This window comes from Balaenoptera musculus, chromosome 6, assembly GCF_009873245.2.
Source record: "Balaenoptera musculus isolate JJ_BM4_2016_0621 chromosome 6, mBalMus1.pri.v3, whole genome shotgun sequence".
Classification (NCBI taxonomy): Eukaryota; Metazoa; Chordata; class Mammalia; order Artiodactyla; family Balaenopteridae; genus Balaenoptera; species Balaenoptera musculus.
Genome location: NC_045790.1, coordinates 112,804,031 through 112,817,849, shown reverse-complemented (window position 1 = coordinate 112,817,849; position 13,819 = coordinate 112,804,031). Strand labels below are relative to the sequence as shown.

Here is a 13,819-nt window from a genome sequence, read left to right as displayed (position 1 = left end):
GAGAACACGGGTTTGAGTCTGTCCTAGCACACGAGGGATGCTGGGCAGGTTACTCCATCTCTCTGAGGCCCTGGGGTGACGATCAAACGGGATTATGGCTGGGAGACCTCTGGGCACTGACTTCTGGGCAGGTACTTGGAGAAGTAGCTAGGTCTGGGACCTAGCTAGGCAACATGCCCAACCCTGGGAGGGGGCAGATGACCACCATAGCCCCCACTGTGCACAGGAGGAAACTGAGGCAGACCCCATCCCTGGCTGCATCTCAGGGATGCACGCTTGGGTGGGGTGAATAACGCACCCACTAAGCTCCTTCCAGTTGAGATGCTGTGGCTCTGATAAAACCACATGGATCGTGTCCCCTGCTGCCCCCAACCTGCAGTGACCCCCAGCTCCTTGCCCCACACTCAGACAGACCCCTGTGTGGTCTGGTCCAGACACCCTCCCCAGTGTGTGCACCCCTCACGCCTACCCCAGCCTCCCTACAGCCTTCCTCCCCCAAGGACCTCACCAAGCCCTCCCCCCTCAGAGCCCCTGCCTGCAGCAGCCCTCCCTGAAGCCCCCCATCCAAGAGGGACTCACCTCCAAGGCTGGGCTCAGAGGCCACCTCCCCAGACTCCTGTGGAAGCACAGCCTTTGGGGTCAGAATGATCTGGGTTGAAACCCACAGCGGGGCCACATCACAGCCCTGTGACAGGCAAGCTCGTGTGGTGACTCTCAGAGCCTCAGTTTCCTCCATTGAAGATAAGGCCAGTCACTCTGACCTTGGGAGGGAGTGTTGGGGATTAAAGCAGGGGGAAGGTGCCCAAAGTGCTTGGACTCAGGAGGTCGCCTGGCTGAGGGCGCCCAACACAGGACAAGGCCTCTGATGGTCAGCGCGGGCTCCGTGTAAGTGAAGAGCAATGATTTTGAGTCCCCCGTTCACTTAGAGCTGGTCACTTCGTCACTTAGAGCTGAGTGACCTTCAGTGCTGGGGCCACTGTTCACAAATAAAAAAAGTCAAAATCACTGAGCACCCAGAGGGTGTTCTTACTAACACTAACTACCCCCGACAGCCATTCACCCAGTGGGGGGCCCCTCCTCCCTGGGCTCCTCCAGCCCCCTTTCAACAGCCAGGGCTGCAGCTGGCGGCAGGCTGGACCTCGTGTCCGGAAGTCCTGCCAGGAAAACAAGGAAGGGAGTGTGGCGGGGGTAGGGGCGGCTTGACCTTCTTTTCTGTACCCCGTGTCCACTGCCGCCTCCAGGACTGCCTGTCCCAGCCATGCACTGAGCTGGCCCCAGCAGGTGGCACACGGGGTAGGACAGAAGGATGGGGGTGCACAATCTCACATCTCCAGGTCTACACTACCACCCGGCCCAGCCCCCGCCCGGTTGGGTTTGGGGCGGCTGGAGGTCCTAGGGGCACAGGAGAAACAGAGCAGGTGGCGGAGGTGGGAGATGCGCTGTGACTCCTGGGTGCGCTGCGCGCGAGCGCGCGGCAAGGCGGGGCTCACGTGCACGCGCCGTCCACGGCCCGCGCAGGCCCCGTGTGCGCTCCCGGCCGTAGACTCTAGGCCCTGCTGCCCCGGCGGAGTCCACCCACGTCACCCAGCGAGAGGGAGACCGCTGCGCGTCCCCGAGCTCGCGCTGCGGGGTCCGCCCCTCACACCTGCGGTGGGCAGGGCAGGGCAGGGGCGGGGCGGGGCGGGGCCGCGGAGGTCCCCGCCCACCCGGCCGGAGCCCGGGAGCCCGGGCGGAACCCAACAGCGGGGCCCGAGCGGCCGCGCGCGGCGCAGACAATGGGAGCGGCGCTGGCGGCGGCGGTGGCGCTGGCGGAGCCCCGGGCCCGGCGGGGACGGGAGGCCGCGCCATGAGCCCCGCAGCCGGGCGCCCCCCTGCGCCGCGCGCGGGCCGAGGCCAGCGGCCTCTGCGAGCCCTGGGCCCCGCCCTGGGGCCGGCGATGTGCTGCCAGGGCTGAGGATGATGGTAGATTGCCAGGTGAGTGCCCCGCCCGGCCGCGACCGCCCTCCCCATCGCCAGGGGGTGGAGGAAGGACCGCGTGCCCGCCCCCGCCCACACCCCATCCAGCCGGGAAGGAGCACCGCGCCGAGTCCACGCTGAGCGCGCGCTTACGCAGCAGTTCCGCGTCCAGCCCTTCCTGGTACAGTTGGGAAACTGAGGCCAGGAGAAAGACACGGACTGGCCCGGGGCCACGAGGTGGGCAGAGTCCAGAAGAGAAGGGAGGGTTCCAGCCTCCAATGCCAGGGCTCAGCCACTACCATGGGGTTTCCTTTGGGAATGAGAGCCCCTAAGATTCTGGGGGACCCCTGGCCACCCCCACCCATGAGGGGCCCTTTCCTCTTGGCATCCCGACGCGCCCACAGGTGCATACACACACATTGACTTCACAGGTGGGGACCATGGCGTAGATTCAGAGGAGAGTGGACACAGAGGTGACAAGGGGGAAAGAAGAAATCGGTTGGAGGCAGCTCTACCACGGGGCAGGACCATCTAGTCTCCTGGCAACATGCTCAGGGCTCAAAGCGTGAGGGACAGAGGTGCCAGGCAGACGGGCTGGGCGTCTCCAAGGTTCCCACGGGTCGGCGTAGGCAGGGACAATCCCCAGGGCAGCCTGGACAGGACAGTTTCTGGGGTCCTGCATCCACCACTCTGGGCACCTGGAACTAGGATGAGATTTCCCCCCTAGTGTGGAGGGAATTACAGGAGAGAAGTCCTTAGTTTACTCCACTGTAATTTGGGGTGCATAGATGGGGTGATCCCAAGGGTCCTGCAGCTCGTAGAAGAGTCTTTTGGCCTTGGTTCTCCATCCCTGACCCACTGTGCTCCAAGTCTTCCGAGTAGAAAATGCTTTCTACTCCTTCGAGGTCCTTCTGAGCAGGGAGCAGCCTGGGGGCTTGGGGAACTGGGGACCCGGGTGGTACAGAATGAGGCAGAGCACTGGACCGCATCTTTGTTGGCACCTGGGGTTCCTCATTTGGAAGTGGGTGGAGTCACTGCCCTGGTGGGAGTGAGGAGGCCTCCGGAGTGAACTGGACACCAGGACAGTGGCGGGAAAGAGGGGAGCAAGAGAGGCTTCTGAGGTCCTGCACATCGTCCCTGGAGCCGGCAGGTCCTGCTCCTTTGCCCCTCTGGGGTAGGGAGAGTCGCTGCCTTGACTACACCCAAACAAAGGTGTGTGTTTTGTTTTCTGGTTTTCCTGCCTGGGGCTGCAGTGCTGGGGCTGACCACCAGGGGGCGGGCTGTGCTCACTCTGCTCAATGGAGCAACTGGAGCAGGGAAGGGACACCCGGGAGTCATTCTGGGCATCCCCCTGCCTCCGACCCAACAGGCACCTTTTATTACTAGCCTCCAGGTCCACAATATGAGCTGCTCAGAGGCAGGAGGGGGCTCCAAGATCCTCTATTGATTCAGCTACTGTGCCCTGGGCACTCACCCAGGAGCTCACAGCTTAGAAGGGCAGATGGACAAAAGCAGGAAAGCAACTCCACGTGAGAGAGAAGAGCAAGTGCTCTAGGGAATGAGTCAGGGCCCTGGAAGGAGGGCCAGGAGCCCCTGGAGGGTCTAAAAGGCCTCCATGGTGACATTGATGCTGGGACCAGAAAGACAAGAGCAGCCAGCCCTGCACACTCTGTGAGCGGTGAGCCTGGGGGAAGGTCAAAGGTGCAGAGACTTGGAAACAGAAGATTTTGTAGCCAGGAGGAAGTGAGACAGGAGCCAGTGTGGCTGGGAGAGCTGAGGAGGAGAGCAGGGAGGAGGGCAGGGCAAGACCTGGAAGGACGTCCCGGTGTCTGTGCCATGTGACAGCATTCCCCTAACTTAGCGCGTGCAAGGACAAACACTGACCCTCTCACCGTCTGTGACCAGGATGCAGGCTCAGCTCAGCTGGGAGGCTCTGCCTCGAGGTCAACCAGGAGGCTGGGCTGTGGTCTCAACTGAGGCTCAGTCAGGGTGGGGTCTGTCTCTGAGATCATTCTCGGGTTATTGGTGGGATTCATCTAGGCAATGGGTGGGTGCAGAGGGATATTCCGGAAGGAAATGTCCTGTGGTCAGGCTTGATTTGAGGAGGGGAAGTATGATGCTGAAGATGAGGATGGTGATTGGGTCTGGCATCTATTGAGTGCTCACCTGCACTCCATCCTCACTGCCCCGGGTCACCTGCGTGGCCATCAGGTTCCTGGGCTCTGCCTGGAACACTGGCTTGGCTGCACTTGGCCGGGGTAGCAGAGGTGGGACTTGGTCCACTGGAGGTGGGGTGGTGTATTAGTTTCCTTTAGCTGCTGTAACAAAGTACCATAAACTGTGTGACTCAAAACAACAGAAATTTATTCTCTCTCAGTTCTGGAGACCAGAAGTCCAAAATCGGATGTTGGTAGCACCATGCTCTCTGAAGACTCTAGGAGGGGATCCTTCCTTGCCTCTGCCAGCTTCTGGTGGTTGCCAGCAGTCCTTAATGTTCCTTGCCTTGTAGATGCATCCCGCCAAACTCTGCTTCCATACTCACGTGGCCTCCTCTGTGTGTATGTGTCCAGTTTTCCCTCTTCTTACAAGGACACTGGTCATTTGATTAGGGCCCACCCTACTCCAGTATGACCTCGGCCTAACTTGATCATGTCTGCAAAGACCCTATTTCCAGAGAAGGACAAATATCATGTGATATCGCTTATATGTGGAATCTTAAAAAATGGCACAAATGAACTTATTTACAAAACAGAAATAGAGTCACAGATGTAGAAAACAAACGTATGCTTACCAAGGGGGAAAGCGGCGGGGGGGATAAATTGGGAGATGGGATTGATGTGTACACACTACTATATATAAAACAGATAACTAATAAGAACCTACTGTATAGCACAGGGAACTCTACTCAATACTCTGTAATGGCCTATATGGGAAAAGAATCTAAAAAAGAGTCGATATATGTAGATGTATAACTGATTCACTTTGCCGTACAGCAGAAAATAACACGACATTGTATATCAACTATACTCCAGTAAAAATTAATTTTAAAAAAAGAGTGCTCCTAAAAAAAAAAAAAGACTATTTCCAAATAAGGTCTTATTCACAGGTGCACAAGGTTAGGACTTCAACTTATCTTTTGTGGGGACACAGTTCAATCCACAACAAGGGCATTGGAGTGATTCTACCCCCGAAGGCCAGGTACCCAGGTGTCCTCAGGGATGGGGGCAGCAGTTGGGATCTGATCAGGTCTCCGGGGCTTGGCCCCCGGCTGGAGGTTTTGGGGTGTGAGTGGAGCCTGGGGGTGCCCTGTCAGGGACAGCCCGGCTCCCCAGCTCGGTGCGTCCTGGCGCAGCACCAGCAGGTGGCGCTGTGCCCTCCTTGCGACCGCCCCGGCGCGGCTCTGAGCAGCCGCGGCGCGTAGACAAAGGTCTCACCTTCCAGTTGCGAGGAGATCACAGACACAAAATTGTAAACAGACCAGGAGAACAGTCAGTTCAGGGGTGACGCGCTGTGGAGGAAATCAAACAAGGCGGGGACCCGGGGTAGTGACTGAGTGGCGACCTGGATGGGCGGCCACGGAGCCCGGCCCGGTCAGACCCACAAGGGTTAGTTTTTCGTTTCCTGCTTCACCTGCAAGCTGAGCTGGCCCTTCTCAGCTGCTTGCGGGGGCCCTGCAGCTATGATTACACTGGCGGTTTCCAGACAGCTCTCCCATTACCGCCGGGCCGGTGACCGTGCCTCCCAGATGTTGGGGGGAGCACAGAAGACAGCCATGGGGATGGGTGGGCAGGCCGAGCAGGTCAAGGCTTGAGGGGTCCCTTCCCCAGAGACCCTGCCCAAAGAGGGGGCGATGCTGCCTGAGCTCTCCCACGGCCCGCCTGGTGGGGTTCTGCCTGGTTGTACAAAGCGGGGAGTACCATCTGGAGCTGAGGAGCAGGGCACCTGGGCTCCCCGAGGCATCAGTGAGATGGAGCAAAGTGCCCCGCGTGGCCCTGGCCCGGGAAGTGGAGGCCGTTTCTTACTGTGTCCTTTGGGCGCTTCCGCATCTCACAAGGCCGGGGCCAGTAGCCTTGGCAGTGGGTCACTGAGGGATTTACGCAGCAGATGTTCATCGAGGGCCTCAGAGCTGAGCACTTGGCCCATGTGGAGCACCTTGGCTCCCATCTGAGGGGATCAGACCATAGACACAAGGGACAAGGGTATAGGACAAGCAATAGATCCAATGGGGAAGGCATTGGGCTGGGAGCCTGGGGACCTGGGTTTGGTGGCCGCTCGGCCAGCAGTGGCACACTGGCCATGGGGCCACGCTCTGTAGAGTTCTAGGCCACTCCCACACCTCCATCCCGGGCTGCGGAGATGCCTGTTGTAACGACAGCCAGCCCATGGCACTTTCCCTGCGCCCGGCCTTGGGCTGCAGCGTCTCGTTGTATCTGCAAGATCAGCACTGCTGCCATCCTCCCTTTTGGGTGGGGAAACTGAGGCCCTGGAAGGCCAAGGGACTCCCACAGCTAGATAGTGGCAGGGCTGGTGAGGGCGCGTCCCTGCGTGCAGACAAGCCTGGGAGGGGCCCGGCATGGGCACTGGGGGCAAATTCCTTCCAATTACAGTGAGCTCCCAACGGTCAGGGCAGGGCAGGCCCCAAGGTGGTGGTTAACAGCGGGCGTGGAGACGTAAACAGAGCTAATGAACCCCTTTCATCCTCAACCCGCTCTAATGAAGGCCTTGGACTCTGTTCTCTGCATTTTCTTAGGGTTCTGGGTTTTTGAACCTCAAAGAGTCTTCTCTTAGGGTCACGGCTGAGTGGTCTCCCTGGGGGTGGGGGAATAAGGTTTTGGGGCGTCAATATCTCCTCCCAGGGCAGCCAAGCCAGGGTGAGGAGGTGGAGAGGAGAGGGCATCCCCCTAAAAATGATAAGTCCCAGGAGAAAGGAGAGTTCCCATGGCAACCTGGAGGAGTTGCTTGGCAACTACAGGTCCCCAAAATACTTGCCTGCAGGAAGGCCCAGGGCTGGGGCTTTCCCGTGGCCTGTGTGTATGCCTTAGCCACTCTTGTGGCTGATCCCCCACACCCTCCTCTTCCACCCAGCAGCCTCACCCTCTGAGTCTTCCTGAGGGAAACCCTAGCCTGCTCCCCCCTCCCCATTGCCCCACCCTGCCAGCCAGCCAGCGGGCATCAGGCCAGTCCCCTAGCAACGGCTATTTCCTGGACACCTGAGTGACAGTTGATGGTAACAGAATGTCATAAAATGCAGGGTCAGAGGGCACAGCAGATGGAGCCCAGTACCAGCCAGAGTTGGGAGGAGCATGGTGTCTTGTGCTTTGCACCCCCTGCATCCTGAAGCCATGAGTAACCTGGGCCTGGAGCAGGATGGCAAGGCAGGGTGTTGCTGGAGGGGGTCGGCGGGTAGAGCGCTGAAAATAGAGGATGTCTGTTCTGGGCCACCTTGGAGACTGGCTGTGTGACCCTGGCATGCCCCTTCTTACTAGCCTCAGTTTCCCCATCTGTAGTCACAGCTACCCTTGTACCCGTGTGTTCACCATTCAGTGCATAAATTATGCCACCTACGGGGCCTTGGGGTGGGAGGGTGAGGGACCAGGACCAGGCCAGCCACTGCTTCTTCATCTGCCCATCTGCATCCATCTCCATGGTCCAGGGGAGGCAGGCGGCCTCGTGGTTAAGGCCATTCACTGGCTTTGGAGATGGACACCTGAGTCTGTATCCCAGCTCAGTGCTTAGCACTCAGTGTCCTGGAACAGGCACTAAACCCGTGGAGGCTCACTGCTCCCCAGTGTGAGGAAACGGGGTGCCATGGGGATGGAAGGCAATCGGCCCTGTGGGCCTCTTAGGAGCTGCTTTAGTTTAGTTTAGTTCACAGGGATGAGGGCTGTGGGTAGCCAGGAAGGAACCCCTTGACCACAGGACAGCGTGGCGTGTTGGAAGGGAGGAGAGGCTGGTAGGGGCCAGGCTGCCCAGTGGTTGGATTTTGGAGCTGGGCAGGGAGGGGTGGGACTGCTGGTGACACCCCCACCCCCACCCCCCCCCCACACACACGCACAGGGGTTTCTGGGTGCCCTCAGGGAGCCAGGATTCTAGACTGACCGTGACCATTCACTCTCTGAATGACCTCGGGCCATCGTCCCACCCCTCTGTGCCTCCCTGGCCGCATCTGTCAAACGGGGAGGGGGCGTGCCCACCTCCGGGGTTGGGGGAGGCTCCGGCGGCACCCGGTAACCCGGTGCTGGGCACCTGTGTTGGGCGTGCTGGCAGCGCGGGGCTTCCGGACGATTCTGGCCTTGACTGCCCAGCTCCCGCACCCCAGTCCCCCGCCCTCGCTTCGAGCGCAGCGGGAGGAGGGGGCGGGGCGAGGGCGGCGCAGACAATGGCCCGGGACCCGGGCGCGGGCAGTGCCCGGAGCGGGGCGTGGCGGCGCGCCCCTGCCGGCGTTCATGCTGGTGGCCCCGCCGCCGAGCGCGCGGGCGGACGCGTTGAGCCCCAGCCCCGCGGGAGGCCGGGGAGGAGGGGCAGGAGGCCACCGGCGCGGGAGGGAACCAATACGCGGGGGGCACTGCCCCACCCACCCTGGGCTTTCTGCAGGGAGGGAGCTCAGTTCACCGAAGTGAGGCAGCTGGGCCCTTCCCCCCCTCCACCCAACCCTGCAGGGTAAGAGGGGACGGGTCTACCCCGGGGCCGGGGGGCGGGGGGGCACCCCAGATCGTCCCCGCTTTCTGGGTTGGAATCCAGAGCCGGTTCACTTGGGGAAGGCACAGGGCCTCTTCTCTGGCACCACCTGCGAGTCCAGGTGTGCCCACCTGACTCTTTGGAGCTGGGGTGGGGAGGGGGTGACCCTGGACGGTGGAGAGGAAAGTCCCCTTGGCCAGTGAGTGACCCTGAGCCCCAAAGCTTACCCACCTCCCGGCCCCTCCCCTCTTGGAACTCCACCCTGACCACAGGCCTTTGTCGCAGGAGGCTCTTTCCCAGTAACTGTCCAGCTCAGAACTGGGAGGGTGAGGATGTGGGGGGGACGTGAGGACAGTGTTGAAGCCCTTGGGGCTGCCGCCATCTGAAATGAATCTGTTCCAGCGAGATTCTTGCTGCTACCCACCCCCATCCGTCTGGGCTTCGGCCCATCTCCATCACCATCTGTAAGGGAGGCCCTGGCCCCCCGGGCATGTGGGAGGTGAGGCTGTCTAGAGGTCAAAGGGGAGAGAGAAGTCTGGGGCGGCCTGGGAGGCTGGCTAGGATTTACAGCATCCAGACAGGTAGATGCCTTCACTCCTCCCTGCCTTGGTTGCCTCACCTGTGGACTCCCTGGATGTCAAGGTGTGTGAAATGTCCCTGAAGCACCTGGCACGGGCACAGGCAAGCCCTCTGCAGGTGGCAGGAAATGTCTTTAACCCTTCAAGGGAGGCAGGTGGCCGTGTGGCCCACCAGCTGTGTAGACAAGCAGTGTTGACCACCCTTGGAGAGCTGTGGGCGGGGCGCCAAGTTGAATCCCCGCCTATTTCCAGCTGGGGAAACTGGGGCCCAGAGAAGCTGAGAAAATTGTCCAGGCCGTACGGTGAGCTTTCCCTGCATAGCCTTCTTCCCTGAAGCCAGCGTTCCAGGCCCCTGACCACCCCCCCACCGCCGCCCCCATCGGGTGTGCGGACTGGAAGTTTGCCCTTTGACCTTCTAGTTGCTCGGAGTTGAAGTTCAAGGGCGAGGCAGTCCACCTGGCCTGAGGCCCTGGGTGGCCAGGGAGGTGGCAGCTGCGGACTCTGGGGGCAGGGAGCTGGTAGGTGGGCAGTGCCGCGTCACGGCAGACGACTGCAACGACTGCCATTCTTCAGGATTTCAAGAGCAGTTTCTTTCACAGCCACTTGGGACCGGGACATCCCAGCACAGAGTACGGGCCTCCTTCCTCTCTCACCAGCCCTGCCAGGAGCAGGCATGGGGTGTCCCTGAGGAAGCGTGCTCACTGAGTCTGGGGACGTAGGGTGGCCATCACCTGGCAGTATGGTGTACAGGCGAGGCTCCTGGGGTTGGGTGTCCCATCCTGCACATGGACATGCGAGTGTCTTGGGAGCATGCCCCTGCCTTTGGGTGAATATGTGCACGTCTGAGTGAACTTGTGACCACGTTTGTCATCATGTGCCAGTAGTGTGCACGGCAGCCCGGCAGTGGCTGAGCGAGCACACGTGTGAAAGGGCATGTGCAGACTCACAACTGGTGCCTGGGGAGGGAGCGCGTGCATCATGAGAGCACAGGTGTGTGTGCACACGCGCATGCACGCAGGCATCTTGTGTTTTCAGAGCACCAGGCCCGAGCCTTGACCGTGAGGAAGCCGGACCCCTCAACCTCTCATCTTTAAATGGGTTGAGAAGTGTGCCCAGCTCACAGGGCTCTAAAGTGCTTAGCACATGCCTGGCACGCGTGGGCGCGCTCTTGCCTGGCGGTCGCGTGGAGACCTATACAGCTCTTAGAGGGTCCCCAGGCAGAGGAGGCCACCTGGTGCCTTGGCGCCCCTGTCCCTTGTCCCAGGTATGAGCAGGTGAAGGCCCTGGAGTCTTGCCTTCTGTGGGAGGAACCAAGGAAGGAGCAAAGTCCAGGGCTTGGCAGAAGGACAGTGGGCGGCGGGAGGGTGGGACAAAGGCCGTGGAACCGTCACTCAGCCCCAGGGCCCGGACACCCAGGGCATCCTCTCGCCTTCCCACCCCCCACCGGCCTGCTGGAGAAGAACTGTGGGAAAGAGGGCAGTGGGCACCAGCCCCACCATCTCCCGCAGCCAGCTGGAGCCCCAGATCCTTTCCAGAGGCCAGGACAGCTCAGGAGGTCCCCCTCTGAAAGGGCAGCCCCGCTTCCCAGGCCCTGGGCCCCCGCAGGCGGGTGGGTGGCGGCGCCGGGTACGCAGTGTCCCTGGCACGGCAGGCAGCCTCCTCACCACAAGAGCCCGTTTGTCCTGACTCCCCTGGCCCTGAAGCCCTGAGTGACCAGGCCCCGCTGGGCACAGGGGCCTGACTGTGGGCTCAGCTCCCTCCCCCACCCCACCCTCAGTAGGCCTGGCTGTGCTTTGGGAAGGGGCTTCTTAGGCCAGGCCAAACCACGCCAGAGCAAGCTCTGCTTACCCGATGAGCAGAGACCCATTCCCGAAGAATTGTTACTGAGCTGGGGATCCACGAAGGAGAAAAAAACCCCAGGTTGAACCAGAGCTGAATCGACTGCCCGCCTCCCCCCACCGACATCCCCAGGCAGGCTGGCTTCTGGGAGCCTCCAGGCTCCTGTTTTCCAGAAAACCTGGCTTCCCCATTGCTCCGGCCTGGGCATGCCCCCCCACCTCTGCTCCTAGCCTCACTCTCTGGAAAGCGTTCTAATGGCAGGTTGGCAGACAGGGCCTCGCCCTTCCTCTTTGCCATCCCTCAGACTGCTCTCTAGCCTCACCACCTCCTCCAGGAAGCTTTCCCGGTCATCTTCCCAGATGGAGCTCATTGGCCCCGAACCCTGAATATTTTCGAGTCCAGGAACTTAGAAGCCGGAGGAACCACCTGGACCACGGGGTATTTTTTGAGAGCCCACAGTGTGCCAGGGACCGTTCTAGGGGTCGATACGTCAGGGAACAGAGTGTCTGCTCGCAAGGAGCTTAGACCCCTTCCAATTTTAAAGAGAGGGAAGAACTGAAAAAATGCTTAGAACACAGTGGCCTTTGCACTCCTGTGATGGTGTGTGTGTGCACGTGTGAGTGATACAGTCATCCATCTGCCCATCGGCAGTGTGAGAACGCACCACGGGCCGGTCATCAGTCCAGGTACTTGGGTATGAGGGGCGAACAGGGCAGATTGAGCTTACAGCCCAATTGAGTGGGGAGACACAAACCAGTCCCACAGTGGATGACTGTTTTATTACCATTTTATTAGTGTTACTTTCTCAGCTCATCCACCTTATTTAAAGTTGCAGCTCTCCAATCCCATTACTCTATTCTATTTTTTTCTTCTATAGCATGCTTGCCTTCAAACAAGTTTATTATACTGCAGGACCAGAAGCTGATCTTTATCTGTTTTATTCCCTGGCATATTCCCAGCACTTGAGCAGGGCCTGGCATCTAGTACCTGCTCAGTTAGTCCGTTGTGGTCTGAGTGTGGTGCTGTAGTTGGGCCCCCGGGGCCACTCTGGTCTGCGGATGGTGCAGGCTGCAAACCCCGTTACCAGTCCCTCAGGGATGCAAGATACACTGAAATTGCTTAGGGATTTTTATGGCAATTGGATGTTGCCGCGACATTTCAATTGCATTTTACGACAGTGTCCGTCAGTCCCCGATTTGGGGATTAAAAAGGAAAACCACTGATTCTTCCCCACAGAGTATCCTAGGCTACTTGAGGGTAAGGTTTTTTGAACATGTGGCCTATGCCAGGCCCCATCCTAAGTGCTTCCATCCGACATTGCATTTAACCCATGCGAGCTTTTGGAAGCAGAGGTCATCCCCATGTGTGGCTCAGGACCACGCTCAGCGGGGGGTGGGGAGAAAGTCGCTTGCCAGCTCCCCCCAGCCAGTGAGTGGCAGGCTCTGGGTTTGAGCCCAGACTCCGTCTACCTGGAGCCCCAGCTCGTGGCTGCCGCTCTAACCCACAGAGTTGGATGTTGGGCTCCTTGCCGAGCTGGACGCGGGGGCAGGCCCGAAGGGGCGGGGAACTGTCCTCGGCTGCCACGGGAGGGGTCCGCTGGCACCCTTGGCCCGGCTAGATCCTGCTGGGCGCAAAGCCAGGGGGAGCAGCTGGGGCAGGGCCCGGATTCTCGCATCCTCAGCTTCTTGACAACCTGTGTGACTCAGTGGGCTGGTAAAAGGGGCCGGCGGGCGGGCCGCCCGAGCAGGGGAGCCCTGTGGCCGGTGAATCAGCAGTCAGAGCAGCTGACCGCTGGCTTGCTGTCCTGCCTGGGGCGGGGCCAAGCCTCAGCTGCCAAAATAAGCACCGCCCCTCTGTCTCCCTCCCTCCCAGCTCCCCTGGCAGAGGCTCCCTATGTCTCTGCCGTTCCCAGGGGTCCCCACGTCTCCCCAGCCTGGAAGAGGAGACAGAGCCTCCCGGTTCGGGCGTGTGGCCTTCCACAAGTCACTCTGAGGTTCTGGCCCCCGATGGCCTTCCTGTAAAGAGGGACCCCCTGCCCATGAAAGGGCACCTCGAGGATAGACTCTCCCTCGGCTCTTATAAAAAGCTGGGAGCAGCTTGGGAACAACAGCCTCAAAGCCAGACTGCTGTGTGGCTTTGGGTGAGTTCAGTGCCGTCTCTGAGCTTCTGTCCCCAAGCTCACCTGCAAAACTGCCTCACACATTGTGACGATTAAATGATATCCACGCTGGCACATCAGTGAACAGCAGAAATACTAGGGAGGTCACTGACTCCGGTTTAGGCATGGAGTTGGGGGTGGGGGAGGTGAACAGGGAAATGAATGTCAGAATCTCAAGCTGGGCCTCATACAGCGGACAGACCACCCACCCTGCTGACAGGGACCCAGCAGCCCCAAACCTGCCCGTGCTGCCGGGAACAAATCCACTTTAACCCAGTGCACAGTGGAGGAAAGCAAGCTGCCCTGGGGACCGGACAGGCCCAGGCATATACCTGGGGTTGGCACTGACCAGCTGTGCAGCCGCGGGCAAGTTGTTTGCCCTCTCTGGGCCTCGGTTTTCTGTTTTACAGCAGAGGTAGTTACCGTGGCTTCATCTGTTTCACAAATGCCGGGTGGAAAGGTGTTTTGTCTATCAGTAGCTGCTTCTGCCTGCAAGGCTTCTATTTGCCTTAGATGAACCCCCCCCCGGACCTAAGCCCCTCTCCCAGCTTGCGGGGCTGGGTCACTGGCGTGCACAGCCGCGGCATCACCCCTACCTAGCAGAGCCAGG

The 13,819-nt window shown here is 60.1% G+C and overlaps 1 protein-coding gene across 1 annotated transcript in view; it reads left to right on the top strand.

The window, feature by feature from the left end:
* Positions 1-1,788: 1,788 nt before the first annotated feature.
* RALGDS (ral guanine nucleotide dissociation stimulator) overlaps positions 1,789-13,819 on the top strand; it is a 66,984-nt gene continuing 54,953 nt past the window's right edge. The window contains exon 1 of the mRNA XM_036855115.1: positions 1,789-1,974. Coding sequence (XP_036711010.1) covers positions 1,957-1,974 — 18 coding nt within the window. The 5' untranslated portion in view covers positions 1,789-1,956. The remainder of the gene's footprint in view (positions 1,975-13,819) is intronic.